The sequence below is a fragment of the Rhopalosiphum padi genome, chromosome 4 (genome assembly GCF_020882245.1).
Source record: "Rhopalosiphum padi isolate XX-2018 chromosome 4, ASM2088224v1, whole genome shotgun sequence".
In the NCBI taxonomy this organism is placed as follows: domain Eukaryota; kingdom Metazoa; phylum Arthropoda; class Insecta; order Hemiptera; family Aphididae; genus Rhopalosiphum; species Rhopalosiphum padi.
The window spans coordinates 54,604,814-54,622,896 of record NC_083600.1 but is presented as its reverse complement, the minus strand read 5'-3'; the positions used below and the strand labels follow the sequence as shown (position 1 = coordinate 54,622,896).

Sequence of the window (18,083 nt, the reverse complement as noted above, 5' to 3'; positions counted from 1 at the left end):
CAGATCGACAATTTATGATAGAGAACGATATATAATTGAGATGGAATAGTATAGTTATATTGCAGGCACGTTAAAATTTACAACGGCAAGTACATAATTTTATACTAACGGGCACACACTAGTCGGTGGTGGTGAACTTGTCGTCGGTCTTGTATTATCGAATTATGATTAAATGTGTCAAGTTCGATCGGGCGCACGAAACTCCTCGTCGCCGTCGATGGTAAAATAATAATTACAATCGCGTGTTGCTCCGTTCAGAGTCACTTAGTTTGTGTGTGTGTGTGTGTATGCAATGTGCATAGTAACTAATGGAGCCTCCGCCAGTGACGTACTCAGCTGATGTGATTTTATTGCAATGTGTGTGTGTGGGGGTGGCTTCTATGGTGTTTATATTGTATATTATAGTTGCTAACAATAGAGAAAACGTTATAAATAAAACTGATGATGATTTTACGGTAGACGTAACCGTTTTCGACGATTAAGGCTTTCCGAGGATGGATGAGCTAAGTGTAGAAGAGATAAATATATCGTCGAAACACGTTATTGATGCATACACAGTACACACCCTTGACATCTATAATACAATATCGTAGTATTCTATAATATAATAGTGTTCGTCGTTTTAATGATTTATTGTTTAAGGGGTTATATACAGACACTTTGTATCTAATATCTATATTATAGTATTTTTGTATAATTAGTCAATTATAATATTAGTGTGTGTGTGTATCTACATAGGTTAGGACGTAGTACAGGGGCTAAGAAAGCTTATTTAATAATAATGTTTAACGTAACATTTCCATCAGTAGGATAATTTATACGATTTTAGTAAATTGTTTACAAGAATAATATATTTGATGAGTATAATTAAACTTTATTATTTAATGATTGCGAATCACAATTCTCAATATAAAAATATCAAAACTCCATCCAACATATGACCAACTAGTAACGAATTCAGACATCTTAACCATTAATAAAATCTTTAGGTCATTTCAATAGGAAACTAATAGTGTTTTTGTGGGCTTTAGAATCAAAAACATAAGATACCGATCGATATCTTGAACGTAATGTGCAAGTACCTAAACGATAAATAAATATTAAAATAAAAACCGCATGACTTGTGTGACAGGTTCAAGAAGCCGTGAATTGTCAAAACTGACTTGACTTTTTTCTATTCTTAACGTAGGTACGCATTCTTAATGTAAACGACAACACGTGACGTATACTACGTATCTAGTGCGTCGTATATTATATACATATGGGTGAAAGTGTTTTCTGGTAATAATATATATGTATACATATATGTATTTGTACAGGGTGATTCACCAAACATACTTACCATCGTTTTTCTTCAATTGTACAGTTATACAAAGTCTGATTGTGTTGAATTGAATTCTGAAATGACCACATTTTAAAATTCTTGAGACTTTATTTACTTCTTAAAAAGTGTCTTGTAGAGATGTTCTGTTTTTTTTTTTTTTTTTAAAGAGAACTACTTCCCTTTTCTATTGTAATATATTTAGCGGATAATATTTCTAAAAATCTCGAAATATCTAATCGAAATTCAAACTTCGTGTAGTTTTTGAGAAAATTTTATTTTATTTACTAATAAGAATAATAGGTCTATATTAATGGGGTTAAGGTGATTCAAAAATTTAAATAATTACTATTAATCACTCAACATTTATAATTTTTAAAAATGGTCCAAACATATTAAATACAAAATTTAATATTACCTATACATCTAATTTTTATTTTTGTAAAGCCATTTTTAAGGACCATTGTTTATTCTATAAATTTTATTATTTTAATAACTGAGTAACTACTCGTTCAAATTGTTATTAAGTACTTACATAAATATTTTTAGAAAAATAATCCGCTTAATACTTAACAGTAGAAAAAGAGGATTCTTATTGAAAAATAGAAATTTGTATCACAGGATATTCTTAAAACGGTAAAAAAAGATCTCAAGAATTTGAAAATATTTTAAGCACATAAAAAGTATGGTATTACCCTATTTACATATATATTTATCGTATATGCATGCATTCGTTAATAGTATGTGGTGTGTAATCGAATTATTGTTTTATCGAATTTTGACAAATTTAGCATTGTACCGGTGATGTTGTCATGTGTTTGTAGGTATTCGACATAATATTATTTGTATATTTATATATACTGACATACTGTATACACTATACATAGTAAACAAATATACTGTATATAAATATATTCTTTTTTTTTATTGTTTAACTATATTGCATTACGAAATGATATTACGTATACTATATATTTATATGCTGGTGCTTACGTTTTTTTGGTGTCGTGGTTCAGTTTAATAATACGATGTGTAAACCGCACATGTTATTTTTTTTAAATTAATTTTTCTTCTCATGCGCACTACACAATGAATATCATATTCTAAAAACGTCATCCGTTTGCATTAGAAAAATATCAATATGTAATTCAAATGGATTTCAATGACAACACATACCTTATCGGTTCTTGTCATATATATATAGGTAGTAATAATACGTTAATACTTTCGTTGGGCGCCATTCAATTAATAATTCAAATCATCGTTATACTTTTATTTTGCAAACATAACCTATATAACCTTTAAATATCAGAAGTGCATCCCTGAATTCTTTAATTCAAGATTAAAAAATGTTTATATTAATATTTAATATTGTGTTGTAAGTTTTTATTATATACACGAGTAGATTATAATTATTAATTATTCATATTTTGATTGTGTTGAAATTAAATTGCCCGATCGTCTAAAATTTGATACAAAATTATCAATGTACACGATTAAGTTTTAAATTTAATGTAATTTACAAATTTTTAAACTTGTATAAAATATATACATTTATTAATTTATGTTTACTATTTATATATTTGAAAATATTAAATTATGAATTATGTTATAATATGTTTGATTTTTGAAATTAGGTTTTTAATAGATTTTCATAAAATTCTTTTGTATGGATAAAATATTAATTTACATATTATATGCATACAACTATTATAAAATTATATTTAATAATTTTAAACAAATATTGATATTAATACGGGTCAGTTTTATTAAAAACTGAATATGGTTATACTTGTATTGTATATATGCATTTGGTGTGTGTAACGTTTTGTATATGTGTATTATTTTATTGATTTTGATTATTTTATAATATATTATTTGGCACTTTTGTTTCTCAAATCGTATTATTATAATATTCTTCTCTCATACATTAAGTATTTACCGCTTATAATCAAACAGATAATTATATTAATTCATAATTGAGTAATTAAAACGTAACAAATATTTTCAATGTTTAGTATTTATTCAGTTTAATATCGTATTTTGGACGACATTGTAAATTTGTACCAAATGCTAATCGTATGCTAATTGCCTTAGAGCAACACGCGTAGGTACACAGTATATACATTTCTATATGTTCATGAATAATTTTCTAATTATATTCATGTATTCAATATAGATCACTAATGGCAAGTTTACGTCATAATATTCTAATATACATATATTATTTATACTGAGTAATTCTTTTATAAAACAACACTCATTACATTATTTCTGGTTGAAATAAAAAACAACATTTTTATCGTTATAATTTTTTAAGTTTCTTACTTTTTTTAATGGCAACATTTATTTTTAAATTCATATTCTAGAGCAGAATACAGGTATTTTTTAGAGTATTTTAATACATAAAAATCTTAATTAGAATGTGTAGTTTATGAGTTATTATAACTATTTAAAGTTATGTTAGCGGTGTAACGTGGAATAGGGTTATCCCGCAAAATGATGATCTTCTACTCCGCTAGATTTTAAATAGTTATAATTAAATCAATCGTCTAAATTTAGATTTTTATCAATCAAAATACTCCGAAAAATATTCTACTTCAGAATATAAAATTAATAAAAAATATGTTATAATTTAAAAAAATAAAAACTTAAAAATTATGTATAACGATAAAAATGAAATTTTTTTTAAAATAATGAATGATTTGTGAAATAAGAATCACTTTATAGTACACGAGTAATGTATATATATAGTAGTGCGCGATCAGTAAGATGTTGTTCAAATTAATAATATTTATAATTTTAAAACTCTGTTTATGAATGATTTCCAGTATTTATTATATGCGTAAATCTTTTAAAGGACATCAAACTGTCAAAGTTATTTCTAATTAATATATTTTATTTAGTCTTTAAAGGTAATTTGATTATTATTATTGCTTATATATATAATAGTCTTAACGACACTATGCGTGACGGTTAGTTAGCTAATATAAAACATATATAGGTAAAAATTTATCGTTAAAACGTATGTGTGGTAATATTTATCATTAAAAAGCTAAAAATATATTACATTTTTTAATACATAAAATGTATCTTGAACTTATTCCTAAATTATTATCTATTTAAATGGTATGTAGGTATACTGTATATAAACCATAAAAATGAAAATAATAAATGTTTGTATTGTACTTATAGTCCTTATAGGTAGTCAGTTGATAAAATATCGACACACGGTGTGTAAATATTCGTTGAAGAGTGCTGACATATATAATATGTTTCAGAGTGTTCATACAATTTATAAATTAATAATATGTAGTATGTACACTATTATATATAGACACATAGTATATACATAAGTAGCGTAGGAACAATTTAGTCTGGAAAAATATTTTCAACTGATTACATTTTATTCATTTTTTAATATTTTCTTTATCTCGCAGCATCAAGATTAAAAATATTTAGTGGAAAACAAGTTTTTCAATTTAATTATAAATAAGACTTTATCTATTACATAACATTTGTATAATATGTATGTTTATATTTCTTTACTTATTCTTTGATGTTTTAATTAATTAACTTTTTTTAATTCTATTTATAGTGTAGTTTTGTTTTTGAAGTTAACTTGATCTTCGCATTCTAACTAATCAAAATAAAAAACATCTTTAAATATATATTAACCAATAAATGATTACATATTTGTATTTTTCAGTTTTTAAGTATTTTATGTTAATACCTATTTCAATAAACTAATGATCATTAAAGAACTCCAGTATTTTAAAATTATTTATCTACATTTTTCAGTTTTCCTTCGTGGGTAACATCGTGGTTTTTATAAATAGTCATATATGATTGCTGTATTTATTATATATATATTATACTTGTGCTTATGTTGAGAGTGTTCTTGAATTTAATAGTTTGACTAGGACGTAGAGCTTCGTATCCCATTCGTATTCTCTCTCGAATTTCGAATCGAATGTTATTTCATTTGTGTACCGACCATTGTACTCAGATACTCGAATTGTGGTACTTTTTCTTTTCGTATTGATCTACACCATATGTAGATGCCTGGTGTCTTGAATATATATTGTTGTCTTCTCTCCTATATTAACTACCTTCGTACATACCATTACATACCATACCATACATACATAATGTATTATATTGATACATAGAACAATAAGTCATTATCTCGTGCACACTTATCATATACATATTTAATATATTTTACTAAAATTATATATTATTATTATTATTTCGGGTCGCGTGCGCTGATACAGGTTTGGTGAATGTTATATTATTATCGTGAAACGACATACGGGAGCCATGCCGCCCCTGCCGATCACATATTATACGACACGAATCGGAAACTGTCATTGTTATTTGTATATTATAAATATATATGTATATAATACATCGTCGGGCGTGCAGTGTGCGTTAAACTATCGCGTGATGGCCGGGGTGGTAGTGGCGGGGCCGGTGAGTGGGCACATCGGCATACTATATTAGCTGCGCGCGCCGATAAAATATAATATATAATAAATCGAACGCTCGTACGCTGTAGGTATTATAATATATATATAGTGCGTGCTCGGGGTGGTGCTCTTTCGATCGTGAGTTTTCTTTTTCAGTTGTCCGTCATATATTATAAGTGTGTGTGTGTGTATATATATATATATATATATATATATATATATATATATATATATATATATATATATATATATTCTACAACCTTCCCGCCGCCTCCCATTTGTATAGACGTGGCATATATTATATATACAGGGTGATGATTTACCGAACAAGCTCATCCTTTTTTTCTTCAATATTAGTTATTCAAATTCTTAAGGTTATTTTTTTTTGTTCTACTTTAGGAATGTTCCATAAATATACTAACTTCTATTTTTCAAATGATAACTTCTGTAAATAATTTAGTAAATATATTTTTTTTTTTAATACTAGTTTATCTAGTTAAAAATTTGAACGAATAATTTCTCAATTATTAAAATGTTTATACTAAAGATAATAGTCCTTAAAAATGATTTTATGAATATATAAAATAGATGTAATATTGAATCGTCTAGTATTTGTTATAGTTGATTAATTTTTCCAAATTATTAATGTTGATATATTAATATTAATCACTAATATTTTCAGATCACCATAACCGCTATATCTTCCAAGCATATTACCATGGACTTTTTATCCTTAGAACTCACGTAAAGTTAAATAACTAAGCAACTACTATATGATTTAAATTTTGATTTAGATCGTCAACATTTTCAGAAAAGTTATCCACTAAATAATTTACAAAAAAAAAGTGGTTCTCATTAAAAATAGGCACTCCTTAAGTAGTAAATAAAGTCTTGAGAATTTTAAAATATGGTCTTTAAATATATTTCAGTATTCTAAAAATCAAATTTTAAATATTTCAGGTTAAATAAAAAAAAGGTGAGCTTGCATAGTGAATCACCCTATGTATACTTTAGTATAGGTACTGTTTTGTTGTAGCGATTGTCGCGCTGAAAATGACGATAGAATACGTGTTTTCTGCGCCTCCATCCACTCCCGAACCATGAGGTAGTTGTTAGGGGGTGTCGGTCAATATTATGAGAAGGGGTGGCGCGGTTTTATACCGTTTACTCTAGCTTACGAATACCGTCATCGTCCGGTCGACCACTTTTGGTTTTTCATTATATACTCCAGTATTCCCAAATTGTTGAGATCCATGTCCCTCAATTATTCATGTATGTACATATGGGATAACTCGGTCACTCGGTGGCTATATCAAAATCCCACCTTCGGGTCACCGAAATTAATTTAACAAAAAAATAAAATAAAACGTCAATACGTTTTGTATACCAACGAGAAAATACATTAGTAACATTTATGATATTTCTGATATATGTATCTTTGTTTGCACGAGCTTATAGCGAATAAAAATTCTAGCCACGCCCCTGGATAGGTTGACAAATTTGTCCGTTTTTCTATTATGTTATCCTCTAATACTAGAGTCTAGTGTAAGACATATAGTTGTCCAGAATGTATGTTTATTAGTATGAGCGTATTATAAATAATAACGTTTTTATTGGTTTCGACAGTGATCACGATCCTCATTGTAGGAGATTTTGAAGGTAAATAATAAAATGTGCCTTCTAGGTCAAACGTGTGTAACTATTATTTCGTCAAATATTTTTTATCTTATCGGTATGCTTAGTGGCGCCGTTGGGGTTGCAGGTATGAAGCAAAGACGGTGGGTCGGAGTTGAAACGATAAATACTCTAGTCGATGCACATTCACTTAATTTAACGATCGGTTTGATGATTTTATCATTTATTCATTCGCGCAGGGATGTCATACAGCACTCATACATAACAATATATATAAATTATAATACACCCACTCGCGATATTTATTTATAACATTTCCGGCCTGCGTATGTTTACATTTTGAAGTTTTTTTACTCGTATAGGTATAATAACATATTTGTTCGTGGTTTTTCCGAATAAAGTATGATTCCATGATAGTGAGTGGACTTTTTCGAGTACGTCTGTATACTCGTATAAATAATTTAGACTATAAAAACCTCCAATTTTATACGTCCAAAACAATCCTTTGTAGTTTGAACGTTCGACGTTTTTATGTGTGTACTGTTCATCAATGCCGGTCAGAGTAGTGCTCCGGTCGTCTCTTCAACTACCATATCATACTCCTACACATTATAAGGGTTCACCTCCAACAACCAAAACAATCAGTATGTGAAATGGTTGAAGAGGTTATTTCTAATGGCAGGGGGTGTAGTGGATGGTAATATATGTTCCATTTGCTGCAGGCCTCATTATTTTAACACACGTCGAATTCTACCTTCCATTTCTATATAATTTATACGCTATAAGATCTAAGGCGTGTATATTTGTATTGTGTACATACTATATCGTATATAGTATATGATATACATAATATATATAAAGATACGATATCATCTCCTCGACTTCAACTTCTCCTCTTCTCCCACCCACCTATCCACTGACACCTCAAAGTACAATCTTACGTTTTCACATTATTAGGAACGTTCTTTTGCTTTTGTGTGTAGCCCCGGCCACGAAGAATATGTATATTTATTCGAGAAAAATTCTTACCTATCTATTTCTGCTTCTTTCCCCAACCAAATTTTCGTCCGTTTTCCTATTAATATTTGTATTCAGGAAATACTTTTTGTTCGATGTACGTATACTGTGTACGAGATTAACATTCTTGTGAAGTGTATATAATATATTATTTATTTATTCTTCAGTTTTATGGAAAATCATTGCAGTTTTCTAGTATTTTTGGAAAAACAAGAGAAGTAATTGATCACTACTGCATAATATATAGGCAAAATATTATTCATAATATGTATCAAAAATCGTATGTACGTTATACATATTTATTGTTGTGCACAGTTTAATTTAAAGCTAAGTTGTGGGATTTTTTTTTTACTCCTGACATTGCATTTTATACTCATACTTATTATATGATGTTCATTTAACTTTTGAACAAGTTCCAACGAATATATTTTACACTTTTTCAGCGATATTTTGAGCATTAAAAACTATTTCTATTTTAGAAAAGTAACGTCAAAATAAATAAGTAATTTAAAATAATGATAATGTAATTGATTAATGTTATATTAAGGCCTTTAATTATTTTAATGGACTGTGTTTCTTATCAACTTAAAAAGGTTTTATTGTCATAAAAATAACTACAAGTTTTAAAAAATACATAACTTAAGTAATCAAATGAATATCAAAGTGTATTAAAAACTTAATTTAGATCTTTACTTGATTGCGTAAAAATATGAATATGTAAATTTTTCACCAACTAACGAAATGTACATTTTTATATTATACAATACTATAGAGATATTCATGTGATGGTATATTATAAATTAAAATATTTATCATTCCCTATTTAAGGTTACACAAATATTCACTTTAGTTAATGACCAAAAAACTTAATGTCATTCATTTGAATTGGTATACATATATTTTTTCAAGTGAAATTATTTTTTATCTCATTTTTATTTTTAATTATCTTTTATATAAAATAAAATACAATTTTTATTTACGGCATCGTCCTGGTAAATAATTAGGTATGATATAATAAAATAATTTAAAAATAAATCGTATAATATTATTTTAACTTATATGCATATATTATGTAGATTAATATAGAAATAAAAATGATTTTGATGAATCAAAATTTGTTAGTAAAAATAAAATAAATACTAACATTGCCATTGATAATTGCTGATAATTATTGTATTTAAACTATTAACATAATTACCAATAATATCAAGTAGTGACTAATAATACGGTAGAGTATATAAATTAACTTTGAATTTTCACATAAATATGGTATAAAAATATTAAACATCAATGCATTATAATATATATTTATATTCTACAAATAATTATTATCAAAACAGACTTTTAGAACAACATTCCTAATATCAATAGAAACGTGTAATTCACTTTTGAGCAATAGTTACTGATTTAAGTCCCGCATCTTATCAAATTTATTTTTAAAATTCGTGAACATCCAATAAGAACATTTAATCATAAGATAACAACAGCAGATTTATACAAGGCACGACCTGTAAATCTGCATGGGCGTGAGCTTATGTGTACGCGATAGACACAATGAGTGATGTGTATAAAAATAATATATTATATTATATTAAACCATAGTATTTCCTCTTTCCCTCTAAATCCTCAAAAACTATTACAGCATGTTAATTAATATATATTTAATATGTACATATACCGACATAGCGTATACGTATACTTATGTATAAATATTATATATGTATAAATTGTACGTATTCAAAACTTATGGTTATAGGTACGACGTATCGACGTGTAGTATTGTTTGGCTTAATTATGAATATTGAATAACACTCTATAATTAGAAAACATTTTTCCAAACTTGCTTGAAAGTAAATTCACATCCATCGCTGAAATTATTGAGGTTAAGTTAGGTTAGTCAAGTGGTTTTATTGCCATGTACATAGAGCAGGAAGCTTTCAATTAAGGGGTACAGTGGGCAAATGGTATACGTGAAGCTCATTTGATAGAAACACAATAACAGTGTTGAAAGAAATATATTTTACCCCAATTAATTTTTACCGGAAACATCATGTAGGATCATGTAAAATACTACTTGTTGTACTACCGATAAATGTTTAACTGTTATCGTATTTTTTTGTAGACATGGGCTGTTTCGGTAGCAAAGACAAGTTGTCTAAAGAAGACATGGATTTCTTAAAATCACACACGAGATACGACGAAGCGACCATTAAAGAATGGTATAAAGGTTTCAAAGTAAGTATTGGTAGGTTGATAATATCATCAACGTTATTATTATATACACAGTTACATAATTTCTAAACGCACCTTTCATTTCATTATATATTATTATCGTTATATACTGCTGAATTATAAATACTATCGAATACCATCGTGTATTATGCTAAGCACATATTCAATACCTGTAATGTACAGTTTATATGGAAATTTATAGTTACCTATCAGAAGTGAATACACAAATACAAATAATAATTTTTGTTACCTTTAATATTATGTGAAGTTTTTAGATGAACCATTCTAGTACGTGTTATTCTTTATTGATTTTTTTTAATTATCCACTGATCACTATCTCTTATGGCCCTCGAGGTTTGGGCTATTTAGCATCTGATAATAATTTATATTGACTAGATAAAATCTGAACAATACAAATTTATTCATAATTTTGTATTTATTTTTCAAAAATCAATACAACGATATTTCATTCAGTACTCTAAACTATTCGTTCAACTCTGTTATTCCGGAGACTTTCTGATCGATAATAGTAATTTCACGTAAACCGTTGTTGAGTCCTTTGTGAAAAAGGGAAAACCCCTTTTCCACAAAGGACTCAACAAATCCCTCAAGAACTTATTTTTTCTATTGTTGTTCTTGTTTACAATTTCATGCAAATTTAAAACGTTACAAAATAAATAAATTGATTAAATTGAATGTTGTATTTTTAAATTACTATAAATTTTAATTATATTTGTTGAATGTTAAATTTAATTTATAAATTTTAAAATTCGAAATGTGTTATTAACTCATTCACTTTATTAAATATCATGGTTTTGCCGGATTTACTCCTGTCAATAACTTTTTTTTTTTTTAGACCTTATACTAAACATTTTTAAATATTTCGTATTTAATAGATATATAGAATTTCTAAAAGACAAATAAAAACCCTAATCCAAAATAGTTAGAGATGTACTTATTAAATTTAATGAAAGAAAACGGTTTTAGGACCGACAATTGCTTAAAAGATGAGTTATAAATGAATAAATACAAGATATCATACAATACGTATAATACAATAGTATATTAGTATGTAAAGTAATGTAACAATAATAGTATAACAAAGTTTGAAGTTGATAAAATGTTGACTAAATAGGGTTAAAGTGTTAGTTTTCATCGTGTTTCTATAATCCTATTAACTTTAATCCTGGATTATAAAACTGTAATAGCTTATCCGTAATTAAATGTTTATCAGTTTAACTCTCATTTTTGTTTAATTTTATCATACCCACTTACAAAAACTGTAATCTCAATTTTTAAAAGGTAAACTCGAAAACTTAAATGAATAACGTCTACAATTTTATCATAAATATTAAAATATACTTATTCTTATTTCAAACAAATACTAATATATTATATTACATATGTACATGTTAGTATTAATAATATAATTAATTATTTACTTATTTTATAAATGATTTATCTTAAAAGTATGATATAAATTATATTTTTAATTTAAAATATTACATAGTTAATTTTCTACTCGCAAATAATAAATTACTTCAATATTTTATTTGTTCTATTATAAGAAGTAGTTGAAATTCGAATTAAAATGTTATCAAGAATTCATTTTAATGAGATAAAGTTTTATAAGTTACTTACTGCATCTGAAGATTTTTTCATCTTCATTAAAAAATCAACTTACCCATAAATTTAATATTGTATTTTATTTGAAATTTTGGTTTTTATTAAGAAATTTTATAATTTCAAACTTCAAAACAACTTAAAACTTATACCATACATAAAATTTATATTTGTTTAGAATATAAGTTTGAACTTTGATATTGTATATCCATCAGGCATGTTTTTTTATGGTTTACATTTTAAAATATGTATATTAAAGAAAAAATTTGTTACCTTTTTTATTATGTTGTATTTTATTTTAAATTCGAAATCAACGAAAAGTCAATATATTTTTTCTATAATAACTGTATATGTAGGTTTAGGTAGGGTTAGGTACATTAAAATCGAATAAATAATGTTATTTTAATAATTGTTTATTTTTATAGAAATGTAATAATGTATTTATATTAATTTACATATAAATAATTTGCTTACATACACACATAGTTTTATAAAGTTTTAAGTATAAAAAAAAATTACATTCATTAATTTTTATTTAAAGCATTGATGTATAGTAATAAATGATAATAATAGTACTAATTTAGTTTGAAGAACACACATTCAAATAATATTCAACAAATAAATTATCTTTAAGCCTGATGATTTTCACTACACCGAGTAGAGTCATTTTTCATATATTTTATATGAATATTGTATTGGTTACAAAGTATTAGTAACATGTTACAAATAAGTTGAATATTAATATATTTAATATATTCAACGTACGACACTGTTTATTTAGTAGATATCTGACTATAGAGTTACATATTTTTGCAATAAACATTAACCATGTATAAAATATTTATATATGCATGAAATATTATACACATTTCTTTAGTATGGGTAATGTCCATAGAACATTTATGCTTTTGGATTATTATAATGATTATACTACCCTTCCAACTCATTTAACTTTAAAACTTCAACAACCACTGGTCAGTGGTCGCTTTCATGCAAACGACCGACTTAGAGGACCAATAAATCGGATTTAAACATACGCCATGCATTATAAACCTTGTATATAAACCATTCCGAAATATATCGCTGGTCTAAGCGGCTTAAAACGTGAACAACATATTACAATAAATTGTCCTCAGTTTACAATTCGTGGTAATTACAATTGCGTAATTAAATACTTATTCAATTTCTGTTGATTACCTATACATTTTACTAAAACTATTCTAATTTAATATAATTTATGTATTTTAATTTATACAAACCTAATTATTTATGAAATTCATCAATACTAAGATAATGTATCGAGTAAGAAAAAAAATAATTTTCGTAATTATTATTTACGTGTAAGTAAGCAGTTAGTTCTATCTTTATCTATTTACATATTCTTATACAGACTAATAAAATTATATTAATATAATATTTTAAATTAATTAAATATGCTTTGAAGTGTGGTAATTTAATAATAATACATTACAGATATATCTATATGATCTTTATGATTATGAATTCAGTAACTATTAATATTTTTAAATAATTATCGTATCTTTAAAAAAAAAAATATATTATAATAAACTTTGTATACCTAATATATATTATTCTAAAATAACAATCAACCTAAAAATATAACGATATTTTTAGTGCATTTAAAATGTTTTCTCAAAACTAAATTCTTATTTTATTTAATATTTTTTTTTACGGTCAAATCAAAAAATTTAGTAGGGTATACTGAAATTGGGTAAAAAAAATGTACCTATGTTATCTTGTCGTGCTTTAACTAGACGCACATTAATTGCCTCTGAAATCAAAAAGGTCAATAATTTTCATACGAATTGTCTCCCGACCAGTGGCGTATTTAGGGGGGCTTTCACCCCCCCCCCCCCCCCCGAAATGTATGGTTGGTACGGGCATTGCTTTTGATTGTATATAATTAATTGAAATTTAAGAATGGAAATTCTTTTTAACTAATAATTTTTGAAAAATTTATAATATTAATAGGAAAATACACCAATATATTTTTCTAATTTCTTAAAAATATTTTGTATAGCGTATACATAATATTTATGTAAAGTTAAACTAATATTCTATGTTCTATTTAAATGTGTTTAAATTTATTGAAATATATTTTTTAATTTATCGTAGTATATAATATAATTTTATAAAATTGTTTATTCAATATACTGTAAATAGGTACACAATATCTCTTAAAATGAAAAAAATGCACATTTTTTTAGGAAAAAACGTTAGATATTCTTCAGTAAAAAATGAAATGCTTGAAAAATCCTGACTTATGTTATTAACGACTCCGAGTAAAAAATATAAAGGTTTTAAAAACTATCCTCGGGGGACAAACACCAGATGTCATTTTAATCTCAAAAGAACCGTCATTTTTATATCTGACAAATTGTTTACGCTCCATGTGAAATAACCTTTAATCTGCTCTACAAATGATCCAACAACCAAACCCATAATAAGTCACCGTGGTATTAAAGTCTTTCATAATTGACAAGCAAAAAAAAACGTTAAAATAATTCTTAAAAATTCACAAATCAAATAAATTTTTATACTTAGGAATTAAAATTTACTTTTTAAAAAACTGTTATTGTATTTACGTGCCCCTTTAAGCGTTAAGGTATGTACTTTAATAAATGATTAAAATAAAAACTTCTACATAATGAATAAACCTTGAAAAAGTAAACCCTTGTGCGAAAACCAATGAATTGTTTTTATCAAATAAGTATCATAATATTCATAAGCATTTTCATCCAATAAATTAAAAACTTCGAACAAATTATTTATTACCTCTTAAGTTTTTAATCTTAAGTTTCTTAAGAACAGTTTATTTTCACTTATTCAATGTTATATAATTATAAACGAATTGAAATTGTTCAAAGGAAAACGATATGAAATAGTTATAGTGGTATACCTATTACCTCATATAATTGTTTAATTGTGTTTCTATTGTATTATATAAAAAAATTTAAAAGTAATCTGTTCAAAAACAAAAATAATAATATTAACTTAAACATAATTTTCAAAATATGCATTTTCCATTTTATAGAATTTATTAATTATCGTAACTAACGTTAGGTTAGGTTTTAAAATACCTACTAATGTAAAAACATTAAATCGTTTTTTATAACGTATACAATTTTTAAAAAAATGTGGTTCATGCGCTTAATTACCACCAAATTGTAAAATAATTTTATTAGTGATATTGAATTATAACAGATGTGATATATTAATGCGCTGATAATTATTTTTACTCTTATTTTATGCGTGTTCTATTCTCGTCTATATAGCGAACGATGAATGATATGTATATAAAACAAGACATGTTATGCGTTACCGTTATATTACAATGTGTATGTGAGAAAACTTATCATGCGAATAATTTACCGTGTCGTTGGTTGCAACGTCACCGCCAAAAACACACGACGATGGAGTTTGGTCTGTCGGGAAGAGTTGCGAAGCGGGTGGAGGTATTAACCTTTTCTGGATTTTGTTTTGTAAGATTAATGGCATTAACCCGGAGGATGATTAATTGAGTACTCCCTGTGGGGTAAGAAGTCTGCACTTTATACCCGTGTATCTCTTTCTCTGTCTCTCGCTCTCTCCTTTCGCTCTCTTTTTTTATTCTCTTTCTCCGCAGTTCTAAAGACAATATTGCCGCCGTTATGGTTTTGGCAAATTCATCAGATTACGTAGTCAGTCTAGTCCCACAGGATCCGACACACTTCAATTTATTTACCTTAACTGCTCTCCATGCACATTTCGGCCATTTCTATCATATATGTATACCTAATAATGTAATGTACACATTATATTATTTTATAGTCCATATGTATCCAAAAAACGTTCAATACTATACAAATTGAATTTTCGTCGTGAAACAAAATAGTTTTCAGGTTTTTATCACCTCTTATTACTCGTTCAGTATTTGATTCAAAGTTGAAAGTATGTGTGTATACTGTACTGTTATATATTTTGTGGTAGTTTCGTTTAACACTTGTCCATCTTCTAGTATCTTTTAGTATATATGTATATATTATGTATATATTTATTTATTAAATTAAAAGTTATTAATAGTTTCGTCATTAAATATATGATTGAAGCACGGTCAATATAAAATGTTAGAATTGGATTTATCTTAAAAATTCCACAACAAAAGATATTTTTGAATAAAGTTAATTGTGTTAATACTTTAAAAAAATTACTGTTGACTTAAATAACCATCCTATTAAGATAATTAATAACGCTTTCCTGGAAATAAGAATATCTGTGATATAAACATTATTAAGAATGCTTTTCAAAAGTATTCAAAATACCTAACGAATTTGTTTAGTTCAATACATTTGATATTTATGTTAAATACGAGTAGTTAGTACTTATTATACATATACTTATTCATAGATTCAAGAATTTCAGATTTTAACCGTGGTTAGACTTTTTGTTACCTGCTAATTGTATATATTATTAGAAACATTTTAAAATATTATTTTTAAAAAAAAATTTGAATATAAAAATATTGATTATTAGAAAACAATAGTAAACGAATAATAAAGTATTTTCAAAATATTTGAAATACAAAAAAAAAATATTTAAACACAAATATTCGAATACTTAATAAGATTGCATAATTATGAAATTATAATACAACTTTCATGCGTTTCAAAAATCATTTAAATTGTTTTGAAATAATTGTATTTTATTGTAATCAAGACACATCCATGTTATGAACCATTAGTTGTTGACAATATTTTATGAAATATGGACTGTGGTTCCACAACACTTCACATAATATTCAACCCTTTTCGAATCAAGCAAAATGTAACATTGACCTTTTCGACGTGTATAATGTGTTAGGTTAGGTTAAGATAAGCCCCAAAAGAGTGATTATAATTTAATATTACTGTATTTATCTGATTGAATTTTACAAGTAAATCAAATTGGTTTATGTAAATATTCGAATATTACGTAAATATAGTATAACATTCTAAAATTACGCTGTTTATATGGTATTATAATAATGATTGTATCCCAAATATTATTCGAAATAAGTATAAACTATTATGTGAAATTATTTTCATATTTTATAATTAAATTTTCAGCAAGATTGTCCAAACGGCCGTTTAACACCAGCCAAATTTGTGGACATGTACAAAATGTTCTTTCCAAGCGGTAATGCAGAAGAATTCTGCGATCACGTATTTCGAACATTTGATATGGATAAAAATGGTTACATAGACTTCAAAGTAAGTTACTCAATAAAATTATATAAATTATATAATATTTGATATTATTCTATATTCATTATACATCAGAATGCATTTGAAAAAAGCACAATTTCCTGAATAATTTTATTGAATTTTCCTATGTGTGTCGCCTGCCCGTTAAAGGTCATCAAATGAACTTAACCCGGGCCCCTTCCAATCGTTCAATGAAATATAAACTTTTTATTATTCATGAAGTCGCTCGCACCCACAAACCCACCTAACCCTCGCCACTCACACACCAAAAAGTCACCATTAAAAATCCTGCATTTATTTATCGGTTACAGGAGTTTCTATTAGCCATAGATGTCACATCGTCCGGTACACCGGAGGAAAAACTAAAATGGGCTTTCAGAATGTATGACGTTGACGGCAACGGAGTCATCGATATTCAAGAGATGACAAAAATCGTCCAGGTACAAACGTCTATCAATACGTTACAAAACAAATGCATCAGTCTACTTAATATTTACTTAATCGCTAAAATATTTATATACATAACTTATACTTTAAAAC

The 18,083-nt window shown here is 26.4% G+C and overlaps 2 protein-coding genes across 5 annotated transcripts in view; both read left to right on the top strand.

The window, feature by feature from the left end:
* Window positions 1-18,083, top strand: part of LOC132928468 (neurocalcin homolog) — a 93,540-nt gene that overhangs the window by 69,826 nt on the left and 5,631 nt on the right. The window lies entirely within an intron of this gene.
* LOC132928466 (neuronal calcium sensor 2) overlaps window positions 1-18,083 on the top strand; it is an 89,668-nt gene that overhangs the window by 68,965 nt on the left and 2,620 nt on the right. For both annotated transcript variants that reach the window (XM_060993153.1, XM_060993154.1), the window contains 3 exons: window positions 10,568-10,680; window positions 17,406-17,549; window positions 17,855-17,983. In XM_060993153.1, the coding sequence (XP_060849136.1) occupies window positions 10,568-10,680; window positions 17,406-17,549; window positions 17,855-17,983 (386 nt within the window). The remainder of the gene's footprint in view (window positions 1-10,567; window positions 10,681-17,405; window positions 17,550-17,854; window positions 17,984-18,083) is intronic.